Source organism: Artemia sp. Qi Xiang Cuo, chromosome 7, assembly GCF_049724085.1.
Source record: "Artemia sp. Qi Xiang Cuo chromosome 7, ASM4972408v1, whole genome shotgun sequence".
In the NCBI taxonomy this organism is placed as follows: Eukaryota; Metazoa; Arthropoda; class Branchiopoda; order Anostraca; family Artemiidae; genus Artemia; species Artemia sp. Qi Xiang Cuo.
The window spans coordinates 7207192-7224711 of record NC_142800.1 but is presented as its reverse complement, the minus strand read 5'-3'; the positions used below and the strand labels follow the sequence as shown (position 1 = coordinate 7224711).

Sequence of the window (17520 nt, the reverse complement as noted above, 5' to 3'; positions counted from 1 at the left end):
AAACACATCCAATCAAAATTTTTGGATAGCCATTTTGTTCCACGCAATTTAAATTTCAGGAAATTATACATCTGAGCAGGACACTCCCCCCACAGTCTTCATGGCAAGGATTTTAAGTTATGTTTTAGGGGCATATAAGTTTTTATAGAAATCTTTGTCGTAGGAACTTGAAAAAGGGCTCATTCGATTAGTCGAAAGTAATTTGAGGGCAACTAACCTCTTTAATAGTTGTAAGTTATGCCCTGGGGGTATATAAGGTTTATATGGAAAGTTTTTGTAGACATTTCAAATAGAGCTCATTTGTTTGGAAATCGAAATTGCCCTTTTTAATAGTCGAAAGTGAGGGGACAGTAATTGACCCCCTCTTACGCCCACCATTTCCCCAAACACATTCAATCAAAGTTTAGAGATAGCCATTTTGTTCAACTTAGTTGAAAGTTCTGGAAATTATGTATTTAAGTATGAAAAACCCCTCAGAGCCCCCAGGGCAAATCTTGTACGTTATGTTCTGGGAGCATATAAGGTTTTTTATAGATAGAGTTGTCGTAAAAACTTCAAAAGGGGCTCATTCAATTGGAAATTGAGATGGCTAGTGCCCTTTTTAATAGTCGAAAGTGATTGGAGGTGAACTAACCACCCTCTCACACGCACCATTCCCCCAAACACACCCAATCAAAAATAAGGTTTGGGGGCATATAAGGTTTTTATTAAAAGCGTTGTCGTAGAAACTTCAAACGGGCTCATTTGATTGGAAATTGAAAGGGCTAGTGCCTTTTTTAATAGTTGAAAGTGATGGAAGGGCGACTAACGCCCCTCTCACACCCACCCTTTTCCCAAACACATCCAATCAAAATTTTGAGATAACCATTTTGTTTAACGTAGTTGAAAGTTCTGGAAATTATATCTTAGAGGATGACAACCCCCCTCACAGCCCTTAGGGTAAGGGTTGTAATTTATGCTCTGGGTGCTCATAAGGTGCTTATAGAAAGCGTTGTCGTAGAAACTCAAAAAGGGATCATTCGATTAGAAATCAAAAGGCTTATTGCCCTTTTTAATAGTCAAAAGTTATTGGAAGGCTTGAAATTTTTATAGTAAAGATCGATGTGGGTATAATGTATGGTTTTTTATTGTTGTTGTTGTTTAGACCAGGGCACTTCGTATCGGAAGAGTTGTCGTAGGAACTTCGAAAAGGGCTCGTTCGATTGAAAATGGAAAGGGCTGATGCCCTTTTTAATAGTCGAAAGTGATTGGAGGGCAACTAATCCCCCTCCCACGCCCACCTTCCCCTTTGCCTTTATGTTTAGAAACTAAATGCTGCCTTAAGATTACGACAAAATGCATTGTGTTAATGCTAATCCTCAATAAGGCATCTCAGCAGTATCCCAAGAACGATTGAGGGTATTATGTTCAAAATTTAGGGGCTACTTCTGCTCTTAAAATTTAACCAAGTCAAAATGGCGTAAGTGTATCCAAGCTATCAAAGAAAGTAAGCAGATTTTTGTGCAAATGGTATTAAGTTTTCTATTTCAGGTCAACTAGAGGAGATATGAAACAAAATTAAACACTACTATTTGTGTCCAGATTTTTAAAAGCGTGTATGTTGTTAAAAATTGATGAAAATGTACAAATAGCAGGCCAACCTATAAAGTCTTAAAAAACGAAAAGATTTAAAGTATTGTTTTCTTTTTCCCTGAAAAGACTATGTCAATATAAAACGAACAGAAATTAATTAAAAAAACTTTTCCACAAAATAATTATTTTCAAAGAAAGGTAAAGAATTCCATTAAACAAAAAATGAGCAAAAATAAAATCAAATAATCTACCAAGCGTGAAACTACTGCAAATCAGCATCGATATATAGATAAAACCCAAGACGAACAGAAATTACAATAAATAACCGAGTCAAACTCAAAACGAGCAGAAATTAACATAAGTTGGGCTCAAAACCCATATGCCTTCGCAAGGCCAGAACATAATTTGCACTTTACTCAAAAAAATACAAATGAATGTGCATTGTCAATTTAATGCACATTCATTATAGTCAATTTAATACACATATACATACACTAATATTTAGTAATCAAAATGTTAATATTATTTGATTTATTAAAGTTATAAAAGTAAAAACACCTATATTTTTTTCAGTAAAGTGCAAATTATGTTCTGACCTTGGGAAGGCATAGGAGTTTTGAGCCCAACTTATGCTAATTTCTGCTCGTTTTGAGTTTGACTCAAAAAACACATGCATCGGTGTTTATGACGACACCAAATATATGAAATCAATTGAGTTTCACTTGGAATCAAGAGCTATAATTCTGAGAAGTTATGACAAATTTTTTAAAAGGCGAAGAAACACCCAAGAATGGAGGGGGTAATCGTAATGAAAATTAGACTCTCATATTTAACACATAAGAATACCCAATTGCATGGTTTAAAGCAACAATCTACAAAACTAAAAAAATTATGTATTTTATTGCAATTGATTAAATTGATTTATGAAAGAAAATTTTAATTGAATAAATTCAAATAAAATGAAAGTATACTAAATCACATAAAAAATATTGATCAAAATGGAATTAAATTAGTAAATTAATTGCCCCAAATTATTTTTTCAATTCACTAGGTTTAACTGATGAAATTAAAATCTATGAAAGTTACAAAATTTTAATAAAGAAAAATATTAATAAATATAGCTATTATAGAATTGCCTTTCCTCAGAACAAATCAAATTCTTACTAACCATGTTGTTAGTGAAAATCAATTTGGCAGAAAAACACCTTTAATAAATAAACGGATCTGAACTTATAATTTCGTTTCAGCTGGGATTTAGAATAGATATAAATTACAAGAAAATTTTCGTAAGCCGATAGACATACTTTAAAACAAACTTACCTTAAGTTCTTCATAAATTACGTCAACATCAGCTTCCAGAGTTGTAGTGTCATATTTCTGACGCCACTGATCACCATAATCAGCATATCCATTTAAGCGAGCCATTTTGTTCTTTAGCTCAACATACCTTATGTACCTAAAAAGAAACCAAATCAAAAACCAAAAGTACTGGAATTAAATGTTGTTTCCTGAAGTCTTCAAATTATTTAGCCATATCCATAATCGTACTAAAGAGGGATAGGGCAAAAATCTCTAAAGGGTTTCTAAAGGAAAGACAAATTTAAGAAAATACTACAAAATGCAAGAAACGATATCGTACCCTAATATTTACTATTTTTTAACTTAAGAGTCCAAACCCCGTTAATTAGCAAGAAATTTACCCTGTTGAAAGAACAGTCTGCTACAACTAGATTACAAAATTATCAGGTTGCAAGAAAAACTAAACAGCTGGGATAAAGGAAAGCGAATTCAAACAAATCTAGGGGGATATGGGGATTTATTTTGTTTTTTGATTGAAGATAAAAAAGGACTTTTCAAACTCTAGGGGGCTCCTGCCTTCCCCTCACCCATTAGTGACCTTAGTGGAACATACGGAACATTTTAACACTGAACTTAACTTACGCCCTTTCAGTGTTTTATAAAAACAAAAATTATTTTTGTTTCATAACTAAAAGCTTTTTACTGCATGAAGTTTTGTAAATATAAACCACCAAGATACTGTTATTAGGGTGGTGATGGACCTCGGTCACCCCTGGAAGAATTTCCGTATTGTATATTTTCATAATCCAAGAAGAGAGAAGAGATAAGGTTCTTAAGCTTCTCAGGGTCCAAATTCAAAGGTTTACAGGGGAAACAAAAGAGATGTAAAATCACGCTATGTACCAGAATAGTTTGGTTTATTTTATAATGTTGTTTGATAGTTTTTGAGCCAAATGCATCGAAAATTTGTATCCGTTACTGCTATATGGACAAGGCAGTTTTGTAAAAAAAAAAAAAAAAAAAAAAAAAAATCTGATGCCATTTAAAAGTTCCAGTTCTTCTGACCTCCAATGGAGCAGCGTAGCTAAAGAGGAGTTTTATCCTCCCCCTGAACAAACGAAAATCCAAGGATTAATACATCTTACCTCAGACCTTATATTTTTTTTTTGTGCCTCCAGAGACACCCTGACCATTCAAGAAGATCCTCCAGTTGTCTTTGGAGCTTGCAGTGGCGGTAACATCTTCTCAATCTGGTAGTGAAGTGGCATGAAACTGGCTTAGATCGTTAATGTGGACGATGTGAAAGTTAAAGTTTCCCTTTCTGGTGGGTGCCTTTGGGTAGCTAGAGGAGTGTTAGCTCGTAAATTCTAGAATCACCAATTTTTAGAATATACTCGAGGTAACTCCATCATCATCTTCGTATGGCGTCGGCTCATGAGGGACGACTGACCTGTTATGTTCTTTAGAAAATCACTCGTTATTATCTTATTTCATTGGATGCCAAATAATCTACGAAGGCACATGTTTCAAAAGACAATTTTTTTCTTTCTCTTTCTCTTGGTTGAAATGCCTTGTTTGGGATACGTATAGTATAAAGGGCAGAATATTACCATTAAATATAAAAAGATCGATTCAAAAAGAGAAAGAACTCGACATCAAAATTCTTTTAGGGTCTGTTTGAGGTGTTGCTAGCATCTAAAGTTCTCGTGGGGAGTTGTTTGGGGATTCGTTTGTCTCGATGGCACTTCCAATATATTTGAAATTGACTACTTGTTCCGCTTTGTTGCCACCCTATTTTCATGAGTGAGCCGGTATTTTACGTACCTTTGATTTTAGTAGTATTCATTCTGATCAATAAAACTTTTTACTCTTTGTTGAGAGCTTTTGAGCAGACCTGCAAACGCGTTTTACAGGTTTCAGGAAAAAAGATATGGTTAGCAAAATATAGGTCACTGAGGTCATCATTTAGGCATAACCAAATTGAATCAATGCTCATCAATACAAACTTAATGACGACTGTGTATAGTATTGGGGACATAAAACATCGATGTTCCGGGGTAATTTTTTGAATTTATGAGACTTCTTTTTCCTGTCTTCACCTATCTGGTTATATCTTCATACATCGCCATCATAAGATTTGCAATGTTCTGCTTCTTAGGTTGGTAATTTGTATTTCCAGAGACATTCCAGTTATCGAGAAGTCCCAAGTTGTTTTTGAAGCTTGCAGTGGCAACGATGTCTCCTCAACCCCGGAGTAAAGCGTCATGACAGTGTCGTTACTCGTTTTTGTATGTACTCGCTGATGTGCTGTATATGTTAATTAAAACACGCTTTGTGTGAACAGAATCTTTTCAAAAATGCTGAAAACCCTGGGTATTCCAAGGAAAAACATGATCTTCCCCGCAGCTTAACCCTTGTACAATTTCATTCTCATAACTTAAGCCACCAAAAAATTTGGTCCCCTATGTAATTCAGTGCTTTATTTTTAGTATCATGTCGAAAACAGTATCTTATGTGGTAATTTACTCAGTTGGAAGGGTGAAGTCAAAAACGTACGTAGGAGCTTCTATGAGTGGGGAAACGCATAAAAGAATATACAAATTCTACGAAAATTATAGGAGACTATGAAGACTTGAAACTTGATATTTAGATGGGGAATAGCTCAAATCGGGCTCTTTGGAAGTGTACCTGGTTATACGAATCATATTATGAAAATCGGAGAGTCAGATCTCTTACCTAAAAAAAAAAACAAAAAAAAAAACAAGCGGCTTGGGTAAACATTACTCTGCGAGAGGTGTGTCACCAGACAACTCTACCCTCTAACAAACAAACTATACAAAATTATTTATATAATTTTAAAAATTCACTGAATAAAAAAAAAAACGACATAAACCTGAACCCTTTTATTTTCCCTTTCACGTTATAAACAACACTTCATGCACACCTATTATGAGGGAATCTTGTAACGGTGAAGAGGAGAAGGATGAGGTAAATTTTGTTAAAAAAAAAAGTAAAAGCATAAAAAAGGAACAACTGCAAAAAAAAGATAAAAGGAATCAATTGCGAAACATATAAATTATGATGTTTAAAAAAACAAGCATCATACCCGGCTGTCCCGGTGAATTTTGCTCCGAAAATTGTGTTTTAAATTGCGTTTAATATGTTTCTGTAAAAACATGTTTTCAATGATGGAAAGAACTGCCTCTCTTGCTTTTCACTCTGCGTATCATGGCTCCCTTCAGCTTTGAGTTTAAATACAGAAATATTATATAAGTATTTTCCAAATGACTATTTTATAGTTCTGTGTGTTTTTTCACACAAAAAATGCAATATTGAGCAATGGCTTTGCTGCCTCCCCCTCCCAAAAAAGTGAGGTAAATCCACGATTTTACACTTCTTGGTCCCATTTTTCTTATTGAATTGTATTTTTACTCATTGTCGTAAAGAAGATGACAGAATAAGAATAAAAATTTTGACAAAACTTGTTTACATCTTCTCAATTCTTTTTTTATATAAGATAGTAGAAATTATGGTTTTGACAGCCTTTTTTATTTCAAGCCCCTGAAAATCATACAAATGTCTCTTTTATCGTTCTCCATATGCAAAAAAGCGAAAGAAACTAAATTCATTATTTTAGAACTACCGGAGTTTCTTTGCATTTCATATGCAGGAAACCACAGGCTGTTTATCATATATCTTGTACTGATTTAGTGTTAGGACTCCTACACTAGGGGAAGACAGCTAAAATATATTCAAGCTTATTTCCATGTAAAAAATATGCAAAATACATTTTCTGTAACAGCCTCTATTGTTGAATTTAAAAAAAAGTTCATCTTAAATTTGGTAAACCTATGTTTCTGAAAACATGGCTTGAAAAAAGGGTTCCTTTTTAAGTCCTTAATTAGGAATAAAGCTTTATAAAACAAAGTTTTTACAATTAAAAGTAAAGATTGATGTTGAGATTTAAAACAAAGAGAATGAATTCCTTTTGGGATTTCAACTTAAAACAGCCAAAAATTACCACGAAAAGGACCGGGGTTGCCTTCCCCCTTTGACAAAATCAAATCTAAAGCCTGAGTGTTATTTTGACGCCATTAAGAACAAGTGGGTTGCCTTAAATATGTGCACCTTCAAAATAATAGAATCAGGATAAAAAAAAATGTTTTTCCCATGAGATCGACTATTTTTTCATTTTTAAAGTTAAATGCTGACTTATTGTTAGTATTTCTGCTTTATTAATAGTGTATTAATCATTTAAGTTTTAAACCTAAGAACTTTAGTTTTATTGTAAATGGTTGTATGTTTTTAAAAAATTAATGAAATGCGTTTTTTGAAGTAAGTATCCTTTGCAAAAATTTTTATTTTTGGGCTGAAACCATATAAAAACCTTTCAGGTGTAACAAGAGGATTCGCCGCTTACCTATCCCTGAATTCTTGTCCGATGCCGTCATGCCAGGTTTTCCATGCCCAAAGACGTTCCTCGGGGTCGCGAGATTGATCCATCAAGTCAGTTAGTTCTGGCTCAAGGTACATGCATTCTTGTGCCGCTGTTGGAGTTTCACGACAGGCCTAAAACAAGAGACTAAACTGGCAAATCAAATGCGATGCATAACCTTAGTAGCGTTGAGCGCGAGAGCTCCTTCAAATATGAAGCTTGCATGTGTTGTAAGATATTAAACGGCTAATATAGGGGGTAGGAAAGGGAAACAGTGCCCTCCCAGAACTAGATACTTATATCATGAAGATATAAGGGGAAATAGTATGAACAAAGTCAGACGACTTTCAATTAATCATTTATAAAAACATTTTTTTATGCTTATAATATGAAAATGGTTTCCATCCATACACTTATTAGTTTTTTTGCCCTTATTTCAGCCAAAATTTTGCTAAATTAGGTTTTTGCTAAGTTTTAGAATGCTGCTTAAAATTCGACTTTAGCGTGCACATTGTTTTCCATAATTCATTTTTACAGTTTGCTTTACTTACCTTACCATGAACAGTTTACTCTTTACTTACCATGAACAGTTGCATTTACGATCGTTTGGCATCTTGAGACAGTCTAACAGTCGCCTCAACCCATTATATCTTTGTTGTACTTTGACAAAAATTGTTGTTTCACAGCACGTAATTATTAAAAGTGGCACCTTGGTGGTGTGCCATCTGTTTAGTTACTGAAAAGGTCGCTAGACCTCAAAAATTTGGTATCCTCGTCACAAGGCCGTATCCAGGGGGGGGGGGGGCATTTACCCGGTTTGACCCACCCACCCCCCCGAAATTTTCGACCGAGTCGGAAATAAGCCGAAAATTAGTAAAACCTAGGTAAAAATCAGTAAAATTAGTCGAAAACTGAGTCAAAAATTAGTAAAACCTCCCCGAAAGAAAATCCTGGATCCGCCCTTGCCTCATCAAATATTCCGTGATTACAGAAAGTAGACTCTTTCAATGTGAAAACTGTTTTTAAACATTCTTGTTTTACAGTTTCGATGGAGAGACTCGTATCACTTGCTTCGGCCAGTTTTGTTTTAGCCCTATTTCGCTGAGTGGTGTTTCTTGGCCTATGGCTGAAAATTGTCCTTTGGTGTTGTGAGATGTGTTTGTTATTGAGAAAGGTCATCAGAGCTGGAAATCTCTGCTCAACTGATCCCAAGCTCTGACGAGAGCCAACCAAGCTCTAATTGAACATACCCAAGCCCGTGGGAATCGGGTAGTGGTCTTCATGGTAGAATCAATCCAATTACAAATTTACAATCTGTCTGAGTAATTAAACAGTTCGTGGTAACGAACTGTAAGTAAGGAGTGACGCAGCTCAATTGAAACCGAAACTTTAAAAAACAGAATTTTGATATCAACAGATATATCAAAATAATTAGCTTATTATGGTGCTTCCAGATATATATTATTCATTAAGTTCAATATTACCCGTCAAAGGCTACGAGCCTGATAAAATTTGCTGGATTTTCAAAAAAGGGGGATACACCCCCTAAAAGTCAAAGAATCTTAATGAAAATCACGTCATCAGATTCAGTGTATTGGAGAAGTCTACTATAAGAGTTATAAACCCCCCATCTGCAAAAATGTTGAATTTTGTATTTTTTGCCAGAGGAAAGATCTTCTGGCATTTATTTTTTGTTGTTTTGTTTGTTGTCTTTTTTACCAGGGATGATGGTATCGAACCAATGGTCCTAGAAAATTGCATGAGGGCTCATTCAAATAGGAATTAAAAGTTCTAGTGCCCTTTGAAGTGACCCAACAAATTGAAGGGCAAATAGCCCTCCTTTTACGCCATTTTTTCACAAAAGTCGTCTGATCAAAGTTTTGAGATGTCTTTTTTTGTCAGTATAGTTGAAAGGTACAATAACTATGTCTTTGCAGATGACTTGACCCTCTAGAACCATCGGAGGTAGGGCCACAAGTTATGAAATTTGCCCATTGTTTACAAATAGTATTTGTTATAGGAAAGTATAACGATATTTTTCAGCGAGTGGGGGGAGATTTTCTTGGGATGTATTTTCCACGGGGAGAATTTTCCATTGGGATGGATGTTTCTGGGGGTGAAAAATTCCCAGGGGAAATCTTACACGGGGGAATTTGCCTAAAATCGTAAACGAAATTCGTTTTATTTGTCTTTCAGTGGAGTTGGAATTTTCTGGGGGATTTTACGTGGGGGAATTCCCACAGAAGAAGTTCTGCACGAGAGAATTATCACCAGGGGAAATTGCCCATGGGGAACTTTTTTGTGGGTGAAACTTTCCATTGTTCTTTTTTTTGGGGGGGAGAGATCTCCGGGAAATATTTTCTACAAAGGCGGGATACTCCCAGAACCCTAAAAATAAGATTTTTAAGGAAAATCCTCCCCACGAAATCCTCCCCACGTAAAACTCTTCAGCCGAGAAATTAGCCCTGGATAATCCCATCTTCGCTGCGAATATCCCCACAAAATTAGTCTTTTTTTCAAATGAAAGGATGTTGAGGAGTATTTTTCAGGTAGAATCGTAAATAATAAATTTTCTGGGGGAATTCGCAGCGACAATGGAACTGTCCAGGGGTAATTTCCTGGCGGAAGAATTTTAAGTGGGAGGAATTTTCTACGGTGGAATTTTTCGTGGGGATGATTTTCCACGGAGGGAGGGACTGATTTCGTGGGCTTATTTGGAAAATGATCAGAAATTATATAAGAAAACAATTTATTTTTACTATAAGTAAGGAGCAGCAGTAAAACTTAAAACGAAGGGAAAATATTCCGTATATGAGGGGAACTGTCCCCTCCTCAATACCTCTCCCTTTGATAATTTCGGAAAACCACACTGCCTTTCCATGACGATAAATAAAAGTTCAAATAGGGATAAAATCCTTTTAATAGACAGTGATGATGATAACAGTGATAGAAATTCACAAAAATACCAGATATTTCGGTCACATATACAGTGACCGTCATCAGTAGTAAAACAGAGTTTTACTCTGTTTTACTAACCAAATTCAAAAAAGGGAGTTTGATGACAATACATACATCAAAACGATTTGCAATGCAAGATACTCACAAATATAAAGTATTTTTTAAGTTTAAATTTTCCATCAAAAGCTGCGAGTCTGAGAAAATTTATTCAAAATTTATTCACTTATTTTCAAAAAAGTGGGAATCATCTTTAAAGGACAGACAATAAAGATGAAAATCACTATAGCGAAATAGGTGTATTTAAGAACCCCTTTGTGGAGAGTTTAAGGTTCTATCTACAAAAAATGTGGGATTTTTTTTTCTTTCCAGCAGGAAGATCACGAATGCGTTTCTATTTTTTGTTGTTGTTATTCAAGGGTTATAGTATCGACCTGACAGTCCCCCGAAATCAAGAGAAGGCTCGTTAAAAGAAAGTGAATAGTTATTGCATCTTTTTTATATAGTAGAATATTCTGCCCCAGCAATAAAAGCGTTTTCTGCAATTTTGTTGTAAAAGAAGACAATTTTGCCCAAAAGAGGACCTAAAATCTATTGATTGAAAATTCTGAGATAGATGAACTGAGGCTGCAAGCTTCAGAGGTGGCACATTCATTCTTAAGAATCACGTAGTCCGTTCAAAATAAACAGTTAATAAAGACATTTATTTTAAACTTTCTTTAATAGTTAATTCACTTGATGTTTGATAAATTATGTGCAACGGTCTATAATTGCGCAGCAGCTACTATCGAGAAGGGCCGCTGACCTACTATTGAGGCGGAGGGGTTCACTTATGTCTCAAAAATGCATTTCTGTTCCCATCTTTTCTAGCTTTCTGTAAGCCTTCAAATAAATAGAGATGAGGGTCTGAGAAGGGGAAGGGGACTAGTTGCCCTCCGATTACTTGTGAATCTTAAAAAGGGCATTAGAAATTCCGATTTACAACTGAATGAGCCCCCTCCGAATTTTACATGATCACTCCTTCCATATGAATTGCTGCTGGGAAAACATTAATAAAACAATGAAGCCTTATGGCCTTTACTATAGGCAACACTATAGCGTGTTATAATGATCATAAATTAATATCTAATCTCCCTCCATTAGGACTACGTCGAAATATGGAAGCTTTTATCCCGATACGGAATTTGTAAAAATCATTAATTTAAAAGTTGCCCTCCAAAAGTTAAGTGCTTTTATTAAGTGCTCTAATTAAGTGCTTGGCGTATTCATTCCTAACGAATAGCGCATCTATGAAAGATAAACCATTCATTATTTTTTAGACACTTATTTTTTAAGCCTTTTTTGAACTAAGTTGATTCACTTGATGTTTGACAAAATTAAGCATAGCGATGCGTAATTGTGCATTAGCTATTATGGAGGAGGGCCACTGGACCATTGCTTAGGGATGAGGGTTTGCATGGTGCCTCAAAAAGAAAATTTTTTAGCAGAGGTATTGCAACTTCCCAAGTGCCTTCGGATAGAAACAGAAGAAGTCCTGAAGAGGGTTGACGATGAGGTGGAAATTAATTTCTATTTTCTTTTCTTTTAGGATAAACCAGAATATAAACATTTTTACCGTGATTCTGAACATATAAAAATCATTAAGTTTGAATTTACCCATCAATACTTACGAGCCTGAAAAAAAATCTCCATTTTCGGAAAAGGGGCAAAAAATTCCAAAAGGAAAAAAGGGTTAGTGATTTTGATGAAACTTCCACCATCAATTCAGCATCTCAGAAAATCCTACCGTAAAGTCGTCAAGAACCTATCTACAAAAGGCGGAATTTTATATTTTGTCAAACAATTCATGGTAGCAAATTGTCAGTAAGGAGCGAGTCGGCTTAATAGTAACCGAAACTCTAAAAAAGGACTTTTGATAAAATTATACATATCAAAAGAATCAACTTACCGACGATGATTCTGAACATAAACTATTCATTAGGTTCAAAGATACCCAGCAAACTTTACGAGCCAGAAAAAGTTTGCTCTCTTTTTGAGAAAAGGGAAAAACATCCTGAAAAGGGTAAGTGATCTGGATGACAGTTACACTATCGTATTCAGTATCTTAAATAATCACATTGGAGAGGTTTCAAGATCCTATCTACAAAATTTGGATTGATTTTTCATATTTTTTTTTCTCGAGAAGAAACATTGAGGATGTGATATATTTGTATGTTGTTATGTTTAACAAAACAACTGTAAGTAAGGAGCGACGCGGTTCAATTTTAACCGAAACTCTAAAAAACGAAATTTTGATACCAATAGAAATATCAAAAGAATTGACTTATTATGCTGATTCCAAATATATAGCATTCATTAGGTTAAGTCTTACTCATCAACGAGCCTGATAGAATTTGTCTGACTTTCGAAAAAGCGGGAAATACCCCCTAGAAGTCATAGAATTTTAATGAAAATCACACCATCAGATTGGGTGTATTGAAGAACCGGACTGAAGAGGTTTGAAGCTCCTATCTCCAAAAATGTGGAACTTCGTAATTTTGCCAGAAGAAAGAGCACGGAAGAATTACATGTTTATTTGCTTGTTCGCTTTTTGTTTTTTTGTTTTTTTTTTCCCAGGGGTGATTGTATCGACTCAGTGGTCCTAGAATGTCAGGAGAGGGTTCATTCTAAAGGAAATGAAAAGTTATAATGCCATTTTTAAGTTACCAAAAAATTGAAGGGCAACAAATCACCCTCCTCCACCACTTTTTTCCCAAAATCATCCGATCAAAATTTTGAGACATGGTAACTATTTTGTTCAACATATTTGGAAGGCCCAATAACTATGTCTTTCGAGATATCATGACCCCTCACAGCCCCTGGAGAAGGTCTTTAAGTTATAAAAGTTGTCCATTGTTTACATATAATATTTGTTATTGGGAAGTATGCTTATATTTTTCGGGTGGGGAGGGGAGGACGAAGTTTCGTCTGGAGGAATTTTGCACGAGGAGAATTTTGCATGGAAAGGGAAGTTTTAGAAGAGGTAAATTTTTCAGGGGATATTTTACACTGGGTGAATTTGCCCGAATTCCTATACGAAATTTCTTTATATGTCTTGCTTTCTCTTTACCGATTCATGTCCGGGCTAAATTTTCACCAGGATTGAATTGTCCAGAGGATATTTCCATGGTGATGAGGATTTTTCCACGGAGGTGGAGCTGGATATCCTAGCGTTATATAAAAAAAAAAATCAAAAATCAAATTAAAAATCAGGTTTTTTCAAATGAAAGTAAGGAGCAACATTAAACTTAAAACGAATAGAAATTATTACATATATGAGGGGGGTGAACTCCTCCTAAAAACCTCGCTCTTTACGCTAAAGCTTAAATTTGGTTCCAATTCTTTAAAAACGACTCCATAAACACAATGGTCGTTTAATTACAACAATAAGTAATTTTTTTAAAGTGCCGAAAAACTTTAGGGTGAAGAGCGAGGTGTTGAGGAGGGGGCGACCCCCCTCATATATGTAATAATTCCTGTTCATTTTAATTTTTCAAGTTACTCCTTGCGGTCAGTAGAAAAGTGAGTCGGCCAAAGACTTATTCTTGAGTCTTTTAAAGACTCATCCTTTTTAAGAAGCCAAAAAAAATTGTGCCACAGCCAATTGGCTTTTTTGTCTTTTTCTAACACAAAACAAAAATTTTGACCCAAAAGCTGCAAAAAAAAAAAATCTGAGATTGTCAATTGATTTAAAATTATTGAAAATAATATATCGGACTTTTCAGTTTCAAAGGCATTAGTACCGCGCGACAGTGCATTCGTCTCTAGCGAGGCACGTGGTTCATACAAAATAAATAGCTCATATAGATCTTTATTTGATTAAATAAAAGAAACATGTTTTTTCAACTGAAACTAAGGAGCAACATAAAAACTTAAAATGAATAGAAAATGTTACGTATATGAGTAGGTTTGCCCCCTCTTGAATACCTCTCTATTTTTGCTACTAAAGTTCAAATTGTTTTCTAATTTTTTAATATTGACCCCGTGAGTCACAAAGGCCGTTCAATTAGAATAAATAGCTCATTTAAAAGTACTAAGAAAACTTTAGCGTTAAGAGTGAGGTATTAAAGAGGGGGTGAACCCCTTCATGTGCGTAATACTTTCTGTTTGTTTTAAGTTTTAATGTTGCTCCTTACTTTCAGTTGAAAAAACTTTTTTTTTATTTCTGATCGTTTTAAAATAATGCTGGAAAATCCTACGCCCGCCTTCATAGAAAATTCCCTCCTCTCATGAAAAATTCCTCCATGGAAAGGTCCTCCCACATAACCCCCTCCCCGCAATCCCCCCATCACCAGAAAAATACCCCCTGAAAACGTCTGTAACTTCCCAATATCCAATACTATATGTAAGCAATGGGCAACGTTCTTTGTTTGCAGCCCTTCTCAAGGGGACTGTGGGGGATTAAGGCATCCTCAAAGACTTTGTTATTAAATATTTGACTATGCTGAACAAAATGGCTCTCTCAAATTTTGATTGGGTGACTTTGGGAAAAACAGCGTGGGAGGGGGCCTAGTTGTTCTCCAATTCTTCGGTCACTTAAAAAGGGTAATAGAACTTTTAATTTCCGTTCGAATGAGTCCTCTCGTAATATACTAGTCCCACTGGGTCGATGCGATCACCACTGGGGGAAAACAAACAAATAGACGCGCATTCCTGCTCTTTCTATTCTATTACCTTTAGGGCGTGTTTCCCCCTTTTTTGGAAAATAAGGCAAGTTTTCTCAGGCTCGTATTTTTGACGAGTATAACTAAACCTAATCCAACTTATATATTTCAAATCAGCATAAAAATATAATTCTTTTGGTGTATCTATTGGTATCAAAATTCCGATTTTTTTAAGTTTCGGATCCTATTGAGCTGGGGCGCTACTTACTTACAGTTCATTACCACGAACTATTTGATTAAATATAAAAACAATTTTTTTCAACTGAAATTACAGCTAAACACTAAAAATAAGATTGAACAGAACATATGACGTAAATGAAGGGTGTTGCCCCCCTCCGCGACACCTCACTCTTTATGCTAAAGTTTTTAAGTAATTTTTAAAAAGCTTCTTATTGTTCTAATTAAACGACTCTTGTGTTTCAGGAGTCGTTCTTAAGAAATTGGGACAAATTTCAAACTTTAGCCTAAATAGTGAGGTATTGAGGAGGGGCAACCCCCTTCATAAACGTCATAATTTATGTTCATTTTAAGTTTCAATGTTGCTCCTTACTTTCAATTGAAAAACCTTTTTTTATTCAATTTCTGATCGCTTTTTAAATAATGCCAAGAAATCTGCCCCCACCTCCACAGAGAAATCCCCGTCCCCACGAAAATATCCTCTATACAATTCATTACCGGTGAAGATTTGCCACGGACAATTATCCTTAACAACTCCACGCGTAAAATTGAGACGGAAAAGAGAAACCAAGACATATGAAAAGAACTTTCTATAGGAATTCTGGCAAATTCCCCCAGTGTAAAATTTCCCCTGGCAAGTTCACCTCCTGGAAATTTTCCTCCCCGTGGAAAGTTCCCCCTTTGGGAAACCATCAGCAGAACATTCATCCCCTCTCCCATCCCAAAATGTGGGGGGGAGGGGTCTAGTTTCCCTCTGATCTTTTTGGTCCCTTATAAATGGCACTAGAACATTTTATTTCCATTCGAATAAGCCCTATCTGACTATTGTAAGACCAGTGGGTCGATACTATTACCCCTGGAAAAAAAAAATAGACACGCATCCGTGATCTTTCTTCCGGTAAAAATAGAAAATTCCGCATTTTTTTAGATAGCGGTGTTGAAACCTCTGTAATAAGGTTCTCTGATGCGCTGAATCTGATGGTGTGACTTTCATTAAGATTCTTAGACTTTTAGTGAGTGTTACTCCCCTTTTTTTTGAAAATTAGGCAAATTTTCTCAAGCTACTAGCGTTTGATATGTAACACTAAACTAGATGAAACTTATACTTTAAACCAGCATAATAAGTGGATTCTTTTAACATATCTATCGGTATCAAATTTCCATTTTTTTAAGTTTCGGTTACTATTGAGCCGTGTCGCTCCATACTTACAGTTCGTTATACGAACTGTTTGATAAGTTTCCATTGTAACTGAACCCCCGTGAAACTGAACCCCAAGCAACTGAACCCCTGTAACTGAACCCCCGGATAACCGAACCCCAGTGCAACTGAACCCCCGTGCAACTAAACCCCTGTATAGCCAAACCCCCGTGCAACTGAACCCCCGTATAACCAAACCCCGTGCAACTGAACCCCCGTGCAACTGAACTCCCGTGCAACTGAGCCGTCTTGCTACTGAACCCTCATGCAACTGAACCCCTTTTAACTGAACCCTTGTGCAACTCAACCCCCGTGCAACTCAACCCCATTTAACTAAACCCCCGTGTAACTGAACCCCCGTGTAACTGAACACCCAAGTAACTGAACCCCCGTGCAACTCAACCCCCGTGTAATCAAACCCCCGTGCAACTGAACCCCCGTGCAACTGAACCCTAGTGCTACTGAAACCTCATGCAACTGAACCCCTTCTAACTGAACCTTCGTGCAACTCAATCCCCGTGCACCTCACCCCCATTTAACAAAACCCCCGTGTAACTGAACCCCCATGTAACTGTAATTGTGTGTAACCATGTAACAATGTAATTGTGTGTTAACAGAACACAATTGATGAGCGAAAAGTTATGAGAGAGAGGGGTAATACCGAACTCACAGCTACCATTCTTAGGAGACATCTAACAGTCTATAAGTGACCATGGAAGTCCAGTGTTGTTTTAAAGTTACTTTTCAGTGAATAGGCAGCGTGGCAGCAGAGTGCACCTGGTGACGATAAATCACATCAGTCCAGTTTTTGTCAGGAAAAAATTACTCAGTGATAATTTATTGCTCCCGCTAGCATTATGCGCTTCTATGTTCGGGCCTAGGGACCTAGTGGTAAATCCAGGTGTGAAGTATGGTATATTTCTCGAAAGAAATACCGTCTTTTTGGCCCCCAGTGGGGGGTGATCAAGCCTCCACGAGGACAAGACCTTGGGTAGCGTGGTAGGCAGGATTCGTATCTACTCAGGATGTTGCTAAAACTACTTTAATAAACTAATAAACAAAATACAATACTAGTGTATAGTCGTGAAGAGTCTTCTTGAAGCCATGGAAAATCTGAGCTATAGTCAGCTTGCACTGACTGCCGCGGTTGATGTAGATGTAACTACTGTACTCTCCTTGGT

At 36.1% G+C, this 17520-nt stretch overlaps 1 protein-coding gene across 1 annotated transcript in view; it reads right to left on the bottom strand.

The window, feature by feature from the left end:
* LOC148949897 (angiotensin-converting enzyme-like) overlaps window positions 1-17520 on the bottom strand; it is a 114520-nt gene that overhangs the window by 28379 nt on the left and 68621 nt on the right. Inside the window, exons 4-5 of the mRNA XM_089091621.1 lie at window positions 7292-7440; window positions 2893-3028 (exon numbers count right to left, since the gene is read on the bottom strand). Of these exons, the coding sequence (XP_088947747.1) occupies window positions 2893-3028; window positions 7292-7440 (285 nt within the window). The remainder of the gene's footprint in view (window positions 1-2892; window positions 3029-7291; window positions 7441-17520) is intronic.